Source organism: Colossoma macropomum, unplaced genomic scaffold (genome assembly GCF_904425465.1).
Source record: "Colossoma macropomum unplaced genomic scaffold, Colossoma_macropomum, whole genome shotgun sequence".
Taxonomy (NCBI): Eukaryota; Metazoa; Chordata; class Actinopteri; order Characiformes; family Serrasalmidae; genus Colossoma; species Colossoma macropomum.
In genome coordinates this window covers 12,301,211-12,316,689 of record NW_023494800.1, presented here as the reverse complement: position 1 = coordinate 12,316,689, position 15,479 = coordinate 12,301,211, and the positions used below count along the sequence as shown (strand labels likewise).

At 39.1% G+C, this 15,479-nt stretch overlaps 1 protein-coding gene across 3 annotated transcripts in view; it reads left to right on the top strand.

Moving 5' to 3' along the window:
• The window catches only part of specc1lb (sperm antigen with calponin homology and coiled-coil domains 1-like b), a 41,186-nt gene extending 25,966 nt beyond the window's left edge, over positions 1 to 15,220 (top strand). Inside the window, exons 11-17 of one of the 3 annotated variants that reach the window (XM_036587757.1) lie at positions 890 to 968; positions 1,420 to 1,506; positions 1,597 to 1,762; positions 5,399 to 5,501; positions 11,201 to 11,317; positions 11,439 to 11,498; positions 12,146 to 15,220. In XM_036587757.1, the coding sequence (XP_036443650.1) occupies positions 890 to 968; positions 1,420 to 1,506; positions 1,597 to 1,762; positions 5,399 to 5,501; positions 11,201 to 11,317; positions 11,439 to 11,498; positions 12,146 to 12,235 (702 nt within the window). In that variant the 3' untranslated portion in view covers positions 12,236 to 15,220. Of the gene's footprint in view, positions 1 to 889; positions 969 to 1,416; positions 1,507 to 1,596; positions 1,763 to 5,398; positions 5,502 to 11,200; positions 11,318 to 11,438; positions 11,499 to 12,145 lie in introns of all 3 variants that reach the window. The other 2 variants (XM_036587755.1, XM_036587758.1) reach the window with 2 other exon arrangements.
• The last annotated feature ends 259 nt before the right edge of the window (positions 15,221 to 15,479 follow it).

The following is a 15,479-nucleotide window of genomic DNA, read 5'->3' as shown; positions in this document are numbered from 1 at the left end:
AGCTACACTATATAAGATTTGGGGATTTGGAGACCCCTCTGGTGGAAATGTGTAATTGCTTGCAGTGTGCAGAAGAACATTTTGTACACTCTGAACCCCAACGAGTGGATGAATGATGATTGGGAGTGTGTTTTAAAGAGTATTTAAAGAAAACTCAGTCTAAACTTGGTGAAGGACATGTCTTTTGAGGATATAAGTAAATTATCTGCTATTATCAGTATATCTTTATCGTTATAATGTTGATTTTGCATTTGATACCTAAACATCATGCCAGACTTTCTTTTCCACTTTGTGTGTGATGTTATTACGTAAAGATGTATGACATGGACTGGAAAATCCTGAGAAATCTGATCCCGATGCCTCTGACCTTTAAATTACTATTTCAGATTTTACAAGGTCACTTGCAGCAGTACATGCACATCATATTTTAGCGTGTTTTTTTTTCCTCCTGACTCAGTCATGCTACTTTCAGTTCTAACAAAAAATCTTACAAAGTGCTGCTTTAAATAACTGAAAAGTGTTTTTTGACTTCTACACAGTACTGTAAATCTGCACAAGTCATCTTCACTTTTCTCTTAAAGGGGATTTGGGCTCTGATGCCAGGAACATGTAAATAACTATGAGTGTTACAGTGACTAACTAAATGCTATATGATTTGACCACACAAGGTTATTTTTTTAAACAGGGAAGTGTTTTGGCCTCATCACATGCATGTCATGATCATCAGCTGTTTGATCCCTTGACATGCCTCCATTATTCATTCACAGTGAAAAACAGCATTATTCACATGTGTATGTCTGTGCCGGATATTGTAAAAGCATGCTGGTGTTAGCGGCGCTGACCATACATGCTTATTTGATGGGTTTTGTTTCCCTCCTTTGTGTTTCAGAGGCACACAGTCACCACACCCAAGCCCCTCTCCTCTCTGGTGGATAAGAGACCCAGCTACACAGAGCTGAGCATGCCAGGTGGGTACAGGCAGGATTGGCCTTTCCGCATTTTACAGCACCTCATTAACTTTCTCTCACGTCCCCTCAAGCCAGATTAAACCAGCTGTGTAGAGCTAAGATGTGTTTTCAGGGCTGAAGCAGACAGAGCACTGGGCCAGCTGTTCCTTAAACATACATACATACATACATACATACATACATGTGACTTTCTTACCACCCTTAATTAGTCCACAACAGAAACCGCTTCATTACAGGCACACAAATAAACGAAAGGTTGAAAAATCCCAGATCATCAGACACACAGAGGCGAAACTGTCATAACCAAATGCTCTACTCAAGTCCATTCACTGTTTTACTTTCCATTAACTTCACTCTGAGTGTTTCGTTTGGTTGTGTTTCTGGATGTGTGTGTGTGTGCGTTTGTGTGCATGCTTCTGTCTATGCATACATGTGTGTAACTCCACAGCAGACCATCTGCTTCGAACTTCTCCAGGAACTCGTCCTGGCTCTGCTCTCCAGAGAGTGCCTAATATAGACCCCACCAAGTCCATATCAGGTGTGTGTGTGGTAGAGAGTGAGTGAGTGAAAGAGAAGCTTTGGCCCTCAAAAAGATACAAAATTTTGATGACATGCTTTTGTGCCTTAGTTTCTCGTAGGAGCAGTGAGGAGCTGAAGAGGGATCTGTCAGTTACGGATTCATCAGCACCCTCGTCAATCATGACTTTAGGATCTTCCTCCCCTCAGCTCTCTTTATCCTCAAACTCCTCCTCCCCCACAGCCTCAGTCACACCCACTACACGTGGACGTCTACGGTAAGAACCCTTCTGTTGGGGTAAACTTGAGATCGGTGCCTGATATAACCATTAGTAGATGATATGTAGTAAATTATATTAATTATTGTGATTCGCCCCATGTCAGTATTACGGACTGTTAGAATTAGGGGGTTCTTGTGAGTAGTGCAGCTGTCTAAACCAGGGGTTGTCAACTGGTGGACCGCAGCACGGCTGCGGACTCAGCAAAGTCTTTCAGCGGAGCAAACCGAGCACTTAGAAAAAAAATTCTTTAGCAAAGCCGATTTAATGTATGGAAAAAAAAAAAACATATTTTAGCAACATACCTGAACATGAGCAAGCGTGGCTTCTGTGGCAGTGCTTTGTTGCAGTTTATTCAAAGACATGAATTTTTTAAAACAACTTTGGGTCATCAGAACACAAACAACAGGGCCAGATATCAGGCCAGAAAGTTAAGAAGTCTACAAATTTTGTAGAATTTTAGCTGTGATTTTATTATTTCTGGTCTGAGTAGTGAAGCAACAACATGGCTTGTTAAGGGCTATGAAAACAAAGTGTTTAAAAAGAAATGAATAGAGAACTGCACGTTTTCTCATCTTTTCCAATTCAAATCGTTGTGTCTCATCTGTTCTGAAAATTGGAGCCATTAAGTGTCAGTACCACTGTGAAACAAGTCACTTTGAATTAACCTACAAATTTAGTTCAGTTATTTTCATTAAAAGATTTTTTCTTGTTTGTTTATTTATTTATTTATTTTACAAACAATGGCCATACAATTTTAAACTTCTCATTAGGTTCTAAAAGTTTTTCAAAGCATATTTGATGTCATTTTATTTTAATAGTTGCCTGGCCTAATAATTAATTGGTCTGCATTTAAAGATAACTGTCATCACCATTCATTTATGTTAGTTTCTTTACCTCTGAAAGCAGGAAATTTGATGTAACTGGACCTTTCCAAGTTTTAGGTGAATAATCCTGCTCTATGTGTTGGCCTTGTTGTTGGGCAATTGCGAGTTTGATCCACAGTGATGCCTCAGTCATCTCTAGCCGGGAGGCCAAAAGAGCATAATTGTCCTCTGGCCCTCCCGTCCCCTTATCACTCTGCGTGATACTTGCTAACAGGAGTGTTTTTTATCTGTTAGTGTTCTTCTCCAAGTGCCTTGAGCTGTCCAATGATGTTGCATCAGTTGCAGTTTAAAAAGATGCAGTGCTTCGCATGACTTTGAGGAAGGACATGCTGGCCTTCTCCCTCCCAGTTTTGTAGCATCATGACAGAGGAGACATAAATGACCAAACCTGGGGAATGAAGTGGGTTCAAGATAAATAAATTTTTTTTTCTCCAAGAGAACTCCTGCACATGTAGTTACTAGTGCTGGGCATTTCCTGTCTTTTCAGCTGACCCAAATGGATCATGGTGGATAACACCGCCCCACACATTGAACATTGAAGTTTCAATTATCTGTCCAGGCAGGAACTGGCACTGCTATGCCAATTAAAATCTTTGGGCAAGATTAATTTCATCTACCTTTGTAAGGTGGCCTGTTATAATTGTTACATAATTGCTTAATTGCAGTTATTTGAGCTGATTGTAGTTATTTTCCATAGTTGTTAGATTTCACAAACCTATGTTTTACACCACAACAAACAGTACATGAATTGGATGTGTTTTCATCTCATAGGCTTGAGGAAAATACATGTGAATTAAAGAAAGCAGAAAATGCATTTATACGTACTTATGGGTCTATACGCACTATGAGGTTCTAATTTCTTACTGGTGCTTAAACACATTTAGAGTGCAGTCGTGATGTGCGAGTAATGTTTGTTTATTTGAACTAAAGCTGTGTCTGTCAGTAGGGAGCTCCTAGGTATCAACAACTAGGAAGCAAAAGAGCTCATTAACCATTTTGGCCACTTTAGGCATGTACAATAATAGTTGTAAAAAAAAAAGACATCAAATTGTTAATCACATTTACTAAAATGACAATTAATTTTCAGCTAAAATTTCATGATTGTGACAAGCCTACTTGTAAGTGACTGGAAAGAGTGCCTGCAAAAATAAATAATGACATTTGCAATCATTATCATGTAAAATCATTTATGCATTTTTGGAATTTGATCTTGTCTTATTGCACATTTTACTTAATTTATAACTTATTATGTGAACTTGTGTTAAAATGTAAAAAAAATTAAAGTAGTTATTGGTATCAATATACAATGAAGTTGTGAGCACAGAAATTCTATATCTGTGCATCCCTGTTTTCTATTTATATTTATTTCTGTTTAAGTCTATAAGTGTGCACTGATTATTTATTGTATTTTATTATTTTTTTTATTACACCTATTTTCCTTTAAGCTTTTCCACATGTTAGAGTCCCTTGTCACTCTTTAACTTTCTAGAAGCTTCTTCCTGATTTTACAGAAGACTCCCCTCTATGTGGATTCTCAGAAATCTCCCCCCTGCTGGGCACAGTAATGACATGCCACTTGCACGGTGATAATGCATAGAGCTTTCACCTGCTCTGAAATTTGACCTTGGTTCCACTCAGGCTCTCGGCCCTAGAAGCCTTTCATTATGAGCTGTAGCCTCCAGCGCACATCCTCAGTCTCAGGCTGAATTAATCACACTCCATAGGAGCACAGAGCTCCTTATGTGCTGAGAGGGAATACCATTTGTATGATCAGGTGACGCAAGTGTGTCATGTTCTCTCGTCTTTCACTGAGGTCCTGCCAGGAAGCCGGTCATATGTGCTGACAGACCCTTGGCAGTAATATATTTTCACCAGTGTGAAGACCAATTTGATTGGAGTGCAGATCAAGAGAATAAAAGTCTGTGCTCCTTGTTTGGTAATGCTGGATTTTTGCTGCTTTTGTTAGTTTACAGGATGATTTGAAGATCATTAATCTGTCCAGATCAGCTCATTAATCTGTCCAGTTAATCTGGCTTGCATACTCAGAACATTCCTTGAACGTCAGTCCACAGTATTTCATTGTTTACATTTTGTGTTTGCACTTCTATGAAATAAATATACTTCTGCGCCTGCAAATTTGCAAACTTGTGTGGCCGTCACATGCAAATGTTCACATAGGTGTCTGACAACATACTCGTAACGTCAACATGTGCACTCAGGAGCAGTGTCCAAACCAGAACATACAGAACGCGAACAGTGAGAAGAAAGCTTGCCTTGCTTTGTGGAGAATTGATAGAAAAAGCAAAGTACTGGATGCGATAAGGAATAATTTAATTTTTGCACTACAGTTGAGGATCATTTTTGGCAATATTGCTAGTACTGATTTAGGTCAAGTACACAGAGCATCTCAGCTCTCTGTCTCACAATGCAAATGTGTTTACTTGCCTCCTTGAAGATGTTTAAGCCTTTACTTGAACAAATTTTCTTTTGCAAGTATGCATGTTTTGATCTTGTCTTGTTTTTTGTGATTGAATGAAACATAACGCTTCCCCTTGCCATTTTACTGAGACATTTGACTTTCCTATTCCAGAGCCATGAAGCCAGTTGAATACTAATTTACTGCTGCTTCACTTTGCCTAGCTGTGGGTATGCCTGTGGATGATTTAGCTAAAATCTGGCTTCAGGGTTAGGAAACGTGGATTTTGTGTAGACCCCTTCTGTCAACGGTAACAATGGTATTTTTCCTCAGAGAGGAGAGGAAGGACCCATTGTCTGCTCTAGCCAGAGAATATGGAGGATCCAAGAGGAATGCTCTTCTCAGGTGGTGTCAGAAGAAGACAGAAGGTTATCAGGTAGGAGCTTTGCTTACTGTATATAACAATTAATAATCTTAAGTGTGGTCTTAGACTACAGAAGTGTTTAAGATAATGTTTGAAGCAGAATCAAATGTTGCTTAGTTGTAGTGATGTAATAGTTGTAATAAAGAAACTTCATTGTGGAATATTTCTGATTAACTGCTCATAAACGTTCATGGTTGATTTTGTCTTAATTAGATTTGATTTCTGGGCATGCCCAATGTTTTATTGAGTCTTTATTTCCTTCCCATCTCACTGGGCTTTTGCACTGTTTACTCCTCATAGACACTTTGGATATGAGTGTGCCATCACTATGACTCCACGGTGTGGGGAATTTTTCCTGCTTCCTCTTCATGATACAGTACTGTGCAGTCAGAGACTGCCCTTCATTTATTTAATTTCCAGACAAAACTGACATTAAGTACACATCGTTGATTGTTCAGGAGACATTTCCAAAAAGATGATCCATGATACAAGATAATCCACTTGCATAAGGAAATGGCAAAGTCAAAAAATAAGTGAAAAAAACAGGAGTTTCCAGAAATTCAAGAAGAATTAGAATATTAAAAGGTGAAAGAACTTAAAGATGCACTGGAAATGAGACTCGTAACAACCTTGCAAGACCTGGTAGACCATCAATACTGTTACCATCAGATAAACCGGTTTTAAAGCTTTCATCTTTGAGAGAAAAAGAGGAGAAAATCAAGCTCCACCCTTGCTTCACATCTAAAAAATCCACAGGTGTTTCTGTCCATCTTTCCTGAAAGGATGTGTAACAGTCAGGAAACTGTTACTGAGAAAAGTAACCAGACAAAAAGAGGAAATTTAAACAAAGAAGCTGTTGGTGTCATCAGAACAATGGACTGACCACCTCAGAGTCCAGACCTCAGTATCATTGAATGTTTGGGATTACTTGGCTTGTTAAGCAGAAAATACAAGCAACTTCTAAGACTGAACTTTAGAGGTAGAAAAATATCCCTGCAGATCTTTTTGAACGACTCAAAGCAAGTCTACTGAAAAGAGTGGAAGCTGTAATAAAGGCTAAGAGTAGACATATTAAATACTGGAAAATTTATATTATGTTTGGTTTTTGCTGCTGTTTTTTCCCCTGATGCCGAAAAATTCATAACTTGTACTTGGCTGTTTTGACTGGAAATTAAATAAATGAAGGATGCACTTTTGCATAATACTCTTTGTACACATGATCTGGACTGCTCTGGTCAGGCCAGTTAAAGCCGGAAGTAGACAAAAAACACCTAAGATTGATGAGCTTCTTTATATATACAGTTCAGAGAAAATTTACAGTGACACTTTATTGTCTCTCTTGTTGTAACAGTTTCAGTATTCACAATTTAAAGTTTCTGTCTTTTTTACTTGCAATGCAAGGACATGCAAGGACACTTTCCTTTTTCTGTTTCTTTCCTTTTGTTGTGGTTGATTCAACTGTGGTTGAGCTGATTGATGATGGAAGTGTATATTCTCTCTCGCTCTGTGTGTGTGTGTGCAAGTGTGTGTGTCTGTGCGTGTGTGTATGTGTGTGATGGATGGTAATGGCTAGTGGTGCCTGTACCTCATTTTTCACTGTAGGCCTAATGCGTTCATTAGAAGTACTCTGGACACTTTGGAGTGCTGTGAGTCAGAGAGGACTGAACAGCAACAGTGCTCTTTTCACTGCGATTAGCCCCGAGGCTCTCTCATCCAGGCTTTTCCTGTTTTTTTACACATCACACACATACTTTTTTTATTTATTTATTTTTTTTCATTACATGTTCACTCAGAGTATGAACACACATGGCCGAATGAGTGCAGACACACAAGGCGGAGGGGGGCATCGGTGGCTTAATGAACCCCTTGCATATCAGTCATATGGTGGGCAGGAAGTTTCGTTTTGTGTGACACAAACACCACATCCTATCATAGTGAAAGATAACTTGCTGAAACACTGCCAGATTTTCCAGTGCTGTGACTGCCACTGTGGCAGGTTGGGTGTTGTTGATCACGTAAGACACGTTTGGTGTCTGAAGTCTTCATTGGTTTTACACTGGAGCTACAAGACCAGGTGATGGCAGCTTATGCCTGCTGTTAGCTATGCAGCTTAGGTCATGCTAAATAATCAAACTCTTGCCTCACACTGTGTCTATTTGTTCAGTAATCCCATATAAACTTACTTATGTGCTTTCTCACACAGAATGACTATAAAACATAGTATAAAACAGAACTAAAACAGTAGTAGCACCATCTTGAAACCTGAATTATGTCCATACTTTTATCTGCTTTTATAGAGAACAATATTTGACACAGTTCGTGGCAAGTATGTGGTAACTTAAGCATGCTGTTAGGACTATGTTAGTCTCACAAGCCAGACTTCAGCCTATCTAATGCATTCTGTTCTCTTAATGTGGCCAAGAACTGCCTAGTTCAGGCATGACTGATCTTCTAAACAACCGGTAGGATTTTTGTGTGATGTTTTTCAAAATGGGGCTACCGAAAATACAAACCCATTGGAAACCAATCGGTGTGCATCAACGAACATGCAAAGATGTATACATTATATATTCAAAAGTATGTGGACAACTGGCTATCAATCCTGTATGAGCTTGTCTGACGTCCCACTCCAAAACCATGGGCATTAATATGGAGATGACCACCCCCTTCATTCTAAAGGTGTTCAGTAGGATTGAGGTCAGGGCTCTGTGCAGGCCACTGGACTTTCTCCACGCCAATCTTGTCAAACCATGTCTGACCTCGCTTTGTGCACACAGGCACAGTCATGCTGGAACAGGAAAGGACCTTCTCCAAACTGCTGCCTTAAAGTTGTTCAGCTCAGCCAATTGAAACCCATTTCATGAAGCTCCTTACATTGTTGCTCCAGAGGCAATCTGTACTGAGCAATTCAACAGGGGATTGACTGTTTTTAAGCATAGTTTCAACTTTTGGCCAAATCATCTCCTTATTTCTGATCACTTAAAAGGGGGATTCCATTGATTTTCTTCAACATTTCTACATAATTCAATCATTGAGATGTAAGCAGAGTTTTCAAAATGGTTTGGTGGGAAAGGTTTTGTGGACTTTTTTTGCCTTACAACACCACCCTGTATGTATCTCTCTGCCAAAAAAATATATATGTTAGGCCAAAACCGTATCTCACTGCCATCATAAATCAAACACACCACAGCATCTGGGGACGTATTCATAACCAGTTTGTGTCATAACTTTCTGCGAGGGAGTTTTTAAAGGCATTAAATGTTTTAGACGTCTAATTCTTATTGCCACTACTGTGAACAATTCTGACTCACTAAGTTTCTCTCAAACAGAGCGCCTAATATCAAACCATGCTGAATAAATTTGTTTACATCTCCATGATTTAATTATACAGAAATTTTGAAAAATACATGGACTTCCCCTTTGTGAGTGCTGAGAGCACAGAATAGCTACTGCATGTAAATGTAGCTTGTACCAATGTGCGCAGAGTGAATGGTGTGGTAATCATATTGTATGTGAGAGATATGGTGGCTCTGCATCTCTCCTTTAGGCACCTGCTGCCCTGACCCTCTCTGATGACCATCTGCTTCACTGCAGGCTCCTGTGGCCTCTCAGCCTCTGCCAATTTACACTCCTCTTTCGCACATCTGATAAGCGTTGTTGGTCTTTCACAGACAGAACTGTGGTTCTTGATCATTTGGGCCTCTCCTGAAATGGAGTTTGAATATAAATTTCTAAATGGCTGCATTACAGGCTTGGTAGAGCATTACCAGAGCATTACCACCTGGTGATTGCCTATGGGTCACAGAGATTAGATTTTGCACCACTGAACTGGTCTCACAGGGCCAGATGTGATCTCATAACGAGAATACATGTCTGGACTCCACTTGTTAACTATTTGATGCTGGACATCATGCATACACTGCCTCTGAGACCCACCTCCAAATTCCTCTAGTCCGTCCAGGGCACAATCGATAACTCTAGCAAAATGTCGTTGTTGGCTAACAGAACTCTTTTTCTCTTGGAGGAGGTGATGTTTATTTGTCCTATACATAATGAGATTTTTGGGGGGACTTTTCAGACCTGGGCTAACAACAGCCAATGTTGACATGTGTACCATTACTCTGTACTTTGAGCTCCACCTTCATGAAGCATTGGTTTGTTTTGCAAATTTCAGTCACTTTTATTCCCACTCTAAGTCTATATTCCCACAACGTTTGGCCAAATTTTCTAAATGACGTTTATTTCTTGCTGCATGAGACTGCTACTGACATGAAAAATTTAGGATTCTGTTATTTGTCTATTTACTTATGGTCCTCTAAAATAGGTGTAAAAAGGGCTGTGATTCTCCCAATATCGACATACTTCATATTAAAGCTGATATTCTATGTTTTAAAGCCCATGTGTCAAACACAAGGCCTGCGGGCCAAGTCAGGCACATGAACAGTCCTATTCGGCCAGCAAAATTATTTAAATTTTCTATTCTTATTAGCCCGGTTCACCCTGAGATGCACTACAATCCCCTTCATGCACTGCATGGGGACCCCTTTCCCCAGCAACAATCTATGGGTCAGCGTTTACACAATTTTTATGCCTGGTGTCTAGTTCAAGCAAATAGGCGGTTTAAAAAAAATACCTAAACCAAATTAATTTTTTTATTTAGAATTATTTTTGAATAAGTATTTAATGCCTATTTTGCTGTTGCAATATTGGCATATTTTGAAGCAACAATGGCTCATTCGTGTCATTTGCAAAATGTTAAGTAAAAATGAAGTAAAAACACAGCTGGCCTATGGATTTGCTGAGATTTTTTAATATGTCCCTTGTAGTGGTTGAGTTTGACACCCTTGCTTTAAAGTATGCTGAAATTTAAATTTCAGATTTTGAAGCTAACTGACAAAAATTGTCATCGTCTGCTTACAGACTGCAAAACAATGTAAATAGTATGATTAGTGCTACAAATATACAGTTTGTTCCAGTATTATAGATTGTCTAGTTTTGTTTTGGTGCGTCATAAAGACCTTTGAAACTGATCCTCTATAATGATACTGTAATTATCGTTAAACCTATTAGAGGATGAAAGATTTATAGTGGGGGAAGCCTGTATCCCTCTGAGGCTTCCACTTTACCTGAACTGCACTGATGTTCCTGATGGACATGTGAGTGCTATCAGCTAACTAATTGCACTGGACTACTGAAGCTCTGGCTGCATTGGTCACAACAGAGCCATAAATGGCCTCCGCTGTCTGCTGGCTTCCGCTGTATATGGGTTAGAGTGAGTGTGAGATGTGTGTTGACAAAGATAAAAGTGTCTGTTGGGCAAACACTCCATGTTAGACGGAGGGGAAGGTCAGCTGGCATTCAGAGCCACTCTGTACAGTCAGAAGCACAGCCCATCCCCTTCCCATACTCCCAGTTTAATGATTTAACATCTATTTCCAATCTGTCACACTAGTTTTGGATCAGCAACTTGTTTTAACTGAATTTTAATAAAGTAGAAACCTTATATAGCAGCCATTATTTCATGAACCACAGTTGGCGGAAGTGATTCTTATCAAAACAGCAGCCCACCTTTGCCACTAACAAGCAGACATGAGAAGATAGAAATGGGTGATTGCATTAGAGGCTCCAGTGGAAGCTCTATAAGCACTACTACATGCCAGATTCTGTATGATCTGACAAAGGTGTTGTGTTTTTTTTCCTTTTTTCCTCAGAACATAGACATTACCAATTTCAGCAGCAGCTGGAATGATGGTTTGGCCTTCTGTGCTGTTCTCCACACTTATCTACCTGCTCATATCCCATATCAAGAGCTCAACAGCCAGGACAAGGTCTGATATCTTGTTCTATGCACGCACATGGAACACACCATCTCAAATAATGCTTTGTTTTTTTTCACGCTTGCATGCTTTAAGATGCCCTTTTCACATAATTCTCTTTTTTTTCCTCCAGAGGCGAAATTTTACATTGGCATTCCAGGCAGCAGAGAGTGTGGGAATTAAGTCTACACTGGTGAGTTCACGGCAAACACCTTAATTGCGTCTAAGAGTATGTGGTCTGGCTTTATTACCTCATTACATACAACACCTAATAACGGGGAGAGACTAATGATGTGCCAGGCAAACATCATTTTATTTAACGATTTGGAGAACAAACATGATTTTACCCTCTTGAAAAGCAGCAGTTTATCACTCTCATTACACTAATGTTACCAGAGAGAACTATAGTCTGACTATTATAAGGTTTAAAAGGAAGTGCTTGGGTAAAATTTCCGGTATATTTGTGGTTGCTATCAAAACCCTCGTTTTTTTTTCACTTATTCTTCATTTCTTTTTTTCTCTCTCTTTTATTAATTTTTTTACTTTCATTTTTAATCTTTCATTTTTACGTTTATCTTATTTTTCTTACTTCTTGCTTCACCTCTTTTCATTTACGCGCTGTTCTCTTTTTCTACCTCCCTCTCTGCCTGTTGTTTTCCTTTTCATTCTTTCTTCCTTCTCTCTCACTATTCCTATCTCCCTTTTATTTAAAACATTTTAATCTTCTACTTTCTTTCTTCTTTTCCTTTCATCATCTTCTCTATCTTTTCTTCATTTTCAGTTTTCTTTCTCTGCCTCTCTCTCTCTGATTGATGGGTGGTCTCTCTGTTTTTCTCTCAGGACATTGGTGAGATGGTACACACAGAAAGACCAGACTGGCAGAGTGTGATGACCTATGTTACATCCATCTACAAGTACTTTGAGACTTGAGTCTCTGAATCTTCTTACCGCTGCCCGTGTTGGTGGCTGCAGGCCAGCAGAGACGTTCCGCTGCGTACCTTCAGCTCAAGAGTCCCTATGAAACAGACATTTCAGATGCATTGTTTTTGCATTTTGTTCTGACTGCGTTTTGCAGATCCCTCATCTGGCATTGGGGTGGGGGTGGGGGGTGAGGGTGTGGATGTGGATGTGTATGTCCAGCCTTCTTCTAGCATTATTGCTATTGACAAGGAGGTAAAGCCTTTAACAAGGACCTTTCACAAAAGCTGTGCAAACTTGCAACATCTATTTTTATCTTTCTTTTTCCTTTTTTTTTTAAATCACATGCTATGTGCTTACACATTAATCACATGCTCACATGTGGTCACAGAAACAGCTGAGCTTCTTTGCTCATTCATTCGCGATTCTCATGCAGGATGCATTTTCTGTAAATGACCCAAGGCTGCTGTGCAGGTACATTTTTGTATTTTCCCCATAAGCTATTGTTCCACCTACTTGGACAGGCAGCTGTATGTGAACTTTTTTTGTAATGCTGGACCATCGCTGATCTTCATTTTCATCAACATTTGTAATACATTCCATTGTGCCAGTTTCTCTGTTAAACAAAATGTAATTTCAAGATGTTTGGCTTAATTTTTAGTCTTTTTGATGAAGACTTCACCAGTGGCTTGATGGTGGTAATGGTGCCTTGCCTCTCATTGATTCAGTAATTAGTATTAGTATTTATTACAAAGAGTGATTCTCCCAAGGCTGCCTTTGCCACATAGCTCATAGTCTGTTTACACCTTACATTAACATGTATTTCATATCCAGATCTTAACTGGATAAACTTTGGCTGGATTCCATTTACACTTTTCATTAAAATGCATCTCCAGTATGACCAGATGAGATGCAATTGTACTTTTCTGACGTAAAAAAGCATGTCGGCTCATATGTCACTTCCTTTTACATTTGTTTATTTATTTCTCCGTTACGACATCAGTCGACAAACTTGGCTTGGGCGCTTTTCTTGGCCTGGAGTGCATGAAAGCTCTTGGTTTGGGCTAACCTCAGGCTCGCGTATCCTCCATCTTAAGTTTCCTTGATTAAAATCTCACCTGCTAGTCAGAGCTCGGCAGACGCATTTCTGCTCACGTAATTGTATATGGATAACGAAATTGCGCTCCGTTTACACTTGTTAAACGCAGTCGAGATCCCTCTCTGACCACCTCCAAATGTGGTTTGAGTGATCCGAATGTAATCCGAACACAATGCGTCCTGGGGGTGTTTACACCTGGCTTTTCATGCAGTCAAGTGAAATTCGATCACAAAAACACATGTTAATGCAAGGTGTAAAGGCCCATAGTCTGGTTTTGTGTCAGTGTGATTGCATTTGTGTTTCATGGGAATCAGTCATATGCCTTTTGTTTCCATATGATTTACATTTCAGACTCGATTTGGCTACTTAACTGACAGCTTAAAATGTACTGTTGTTGGCATTATTTATTTTTTTTCCACAGTAAGTCACAGGCGGTCAGTAACCTCAGAAGTAACACTCACAGCTACTATTTTTTTCAACAGCAGCATCACCCCTGGACATTTGCCTAAGCAAGCTGTTTTCAGTCATTCTCTAAACAATTCCTCATTGCCTTTTGTAATTCAAAAAGCAGCAGCCTTTTGTATGCAAATCTGAAAGCATTTCTGTTATCAATAGGATAGAAACTTTCCTAACTTGGCTGCTTTCACTGAACTCCAGAGCTGTTTTTATCCCGTATCCTTTCTTAGAATCTCGCTGCTTCCAAAAATGATATCTGGCTCACTTAGTGCCTCTGAAGAGCGGAAGTATTGAAAGTGGTTTTTGATTGTAATCAGCACCATGCTGGGTTGAACAAAGTGAGTGAGCTTTACTCTGATACCCAGGTTACCTAGCTGACTCCTGCGATGCTATCTAGCTGTCTTCTTACTGATCTCAAAGCACAAAATAGGACTGAATGTTTGTATGCTAAATTGTAATGTGAAACAACACCCATCCTCTTGTATATTTCTGAGTGCATTAAATGGCTCCCCTGTTTGGAGCTCAATCTAAGCTATGCTTCTGCACAAACATAAAGCCAAGAGCACCATAAACATTTCAAAAGTGTCATTTGAAGGATGAAAAGACTCTTAGAACACAGAACCTAACCTAAATGCAAAGTTCTACTTGCTCTGATGTCTTGCTGCACTGCCTTAAGTACTATAATATAAAGATATTTCCATGCTATTTTGCCACCATACATTGGTATTGTCAGATATATTTGAAGCAACTGAGAAATTTATTCCAAGATTTTGAGATCCACAGCAAGGGATAATGTTATAATTGTACAGTACAGTATTTGTAGTGCATATATATTTTGGGTTAAATGTCATTTATCTGAAGAAAAAAGGCACAACCTGTAATTTATTCCATAGGCAGAGTGCTTTGCTGAGTTTGGATAATAAAAAAGGAGGTTATTCGACAATACGAGGAATAGATTTGTTTATGTATCATAAAGCTGCTGTTAGCAACTCGGTATTAATGCGTTATTTTGATAAACAGGACATTTCATCCGGTTATGGTGTCAGCTGATTTTACCTCCGAAATTTGACCAGATCGTGAAACAGGCCAGTCGTATGTTAACAAATGACAAAATAACTTTACATTAGCTTTACAGATTAACCTCACGTTTTTTGCAATTTATCAAGATTTCACTCACTGAAATGCATTTTTTGTGTCATTATCTAGTCAACTGGTTTTGTCAGTCGTGTGAGTTTGAACTGAATTGCCATAGATGTGGATGTGAGACAGTACATTATTACACTCTTGTAGCACCGTTTACTGATCCTCTCTGGTTGTCAATTACGTCTCCTACTTGTAAATTAAAGAATTCATACCTGGACTTCTTGTTACTTATTTCCTTAAAAACTTCCCTAGATGTGCAAGTCTGACACCAATAAATGATTACTCTGACCAAAAGATTATTTATGTGTCATTATGTCATTTATGCTGATTGTGCCTAAACTTTTTGTCTGGGGGTGGGGAAAGGTTAAAGTGCATTGTGTGGTGAGCTGAGGGCCAAACATATAAAACAATATGGTCATATGCAAAAAATCTGGCTAATTTTTTTTTTTTTAATGAAAAAAAGTACACATCCTCTACAGAGGACACACTTACACTTTGGAATATTTTAATGCACAATCGTTTCGCCATTGAACAAAACCTCACGTTTTCAGTTTTTGA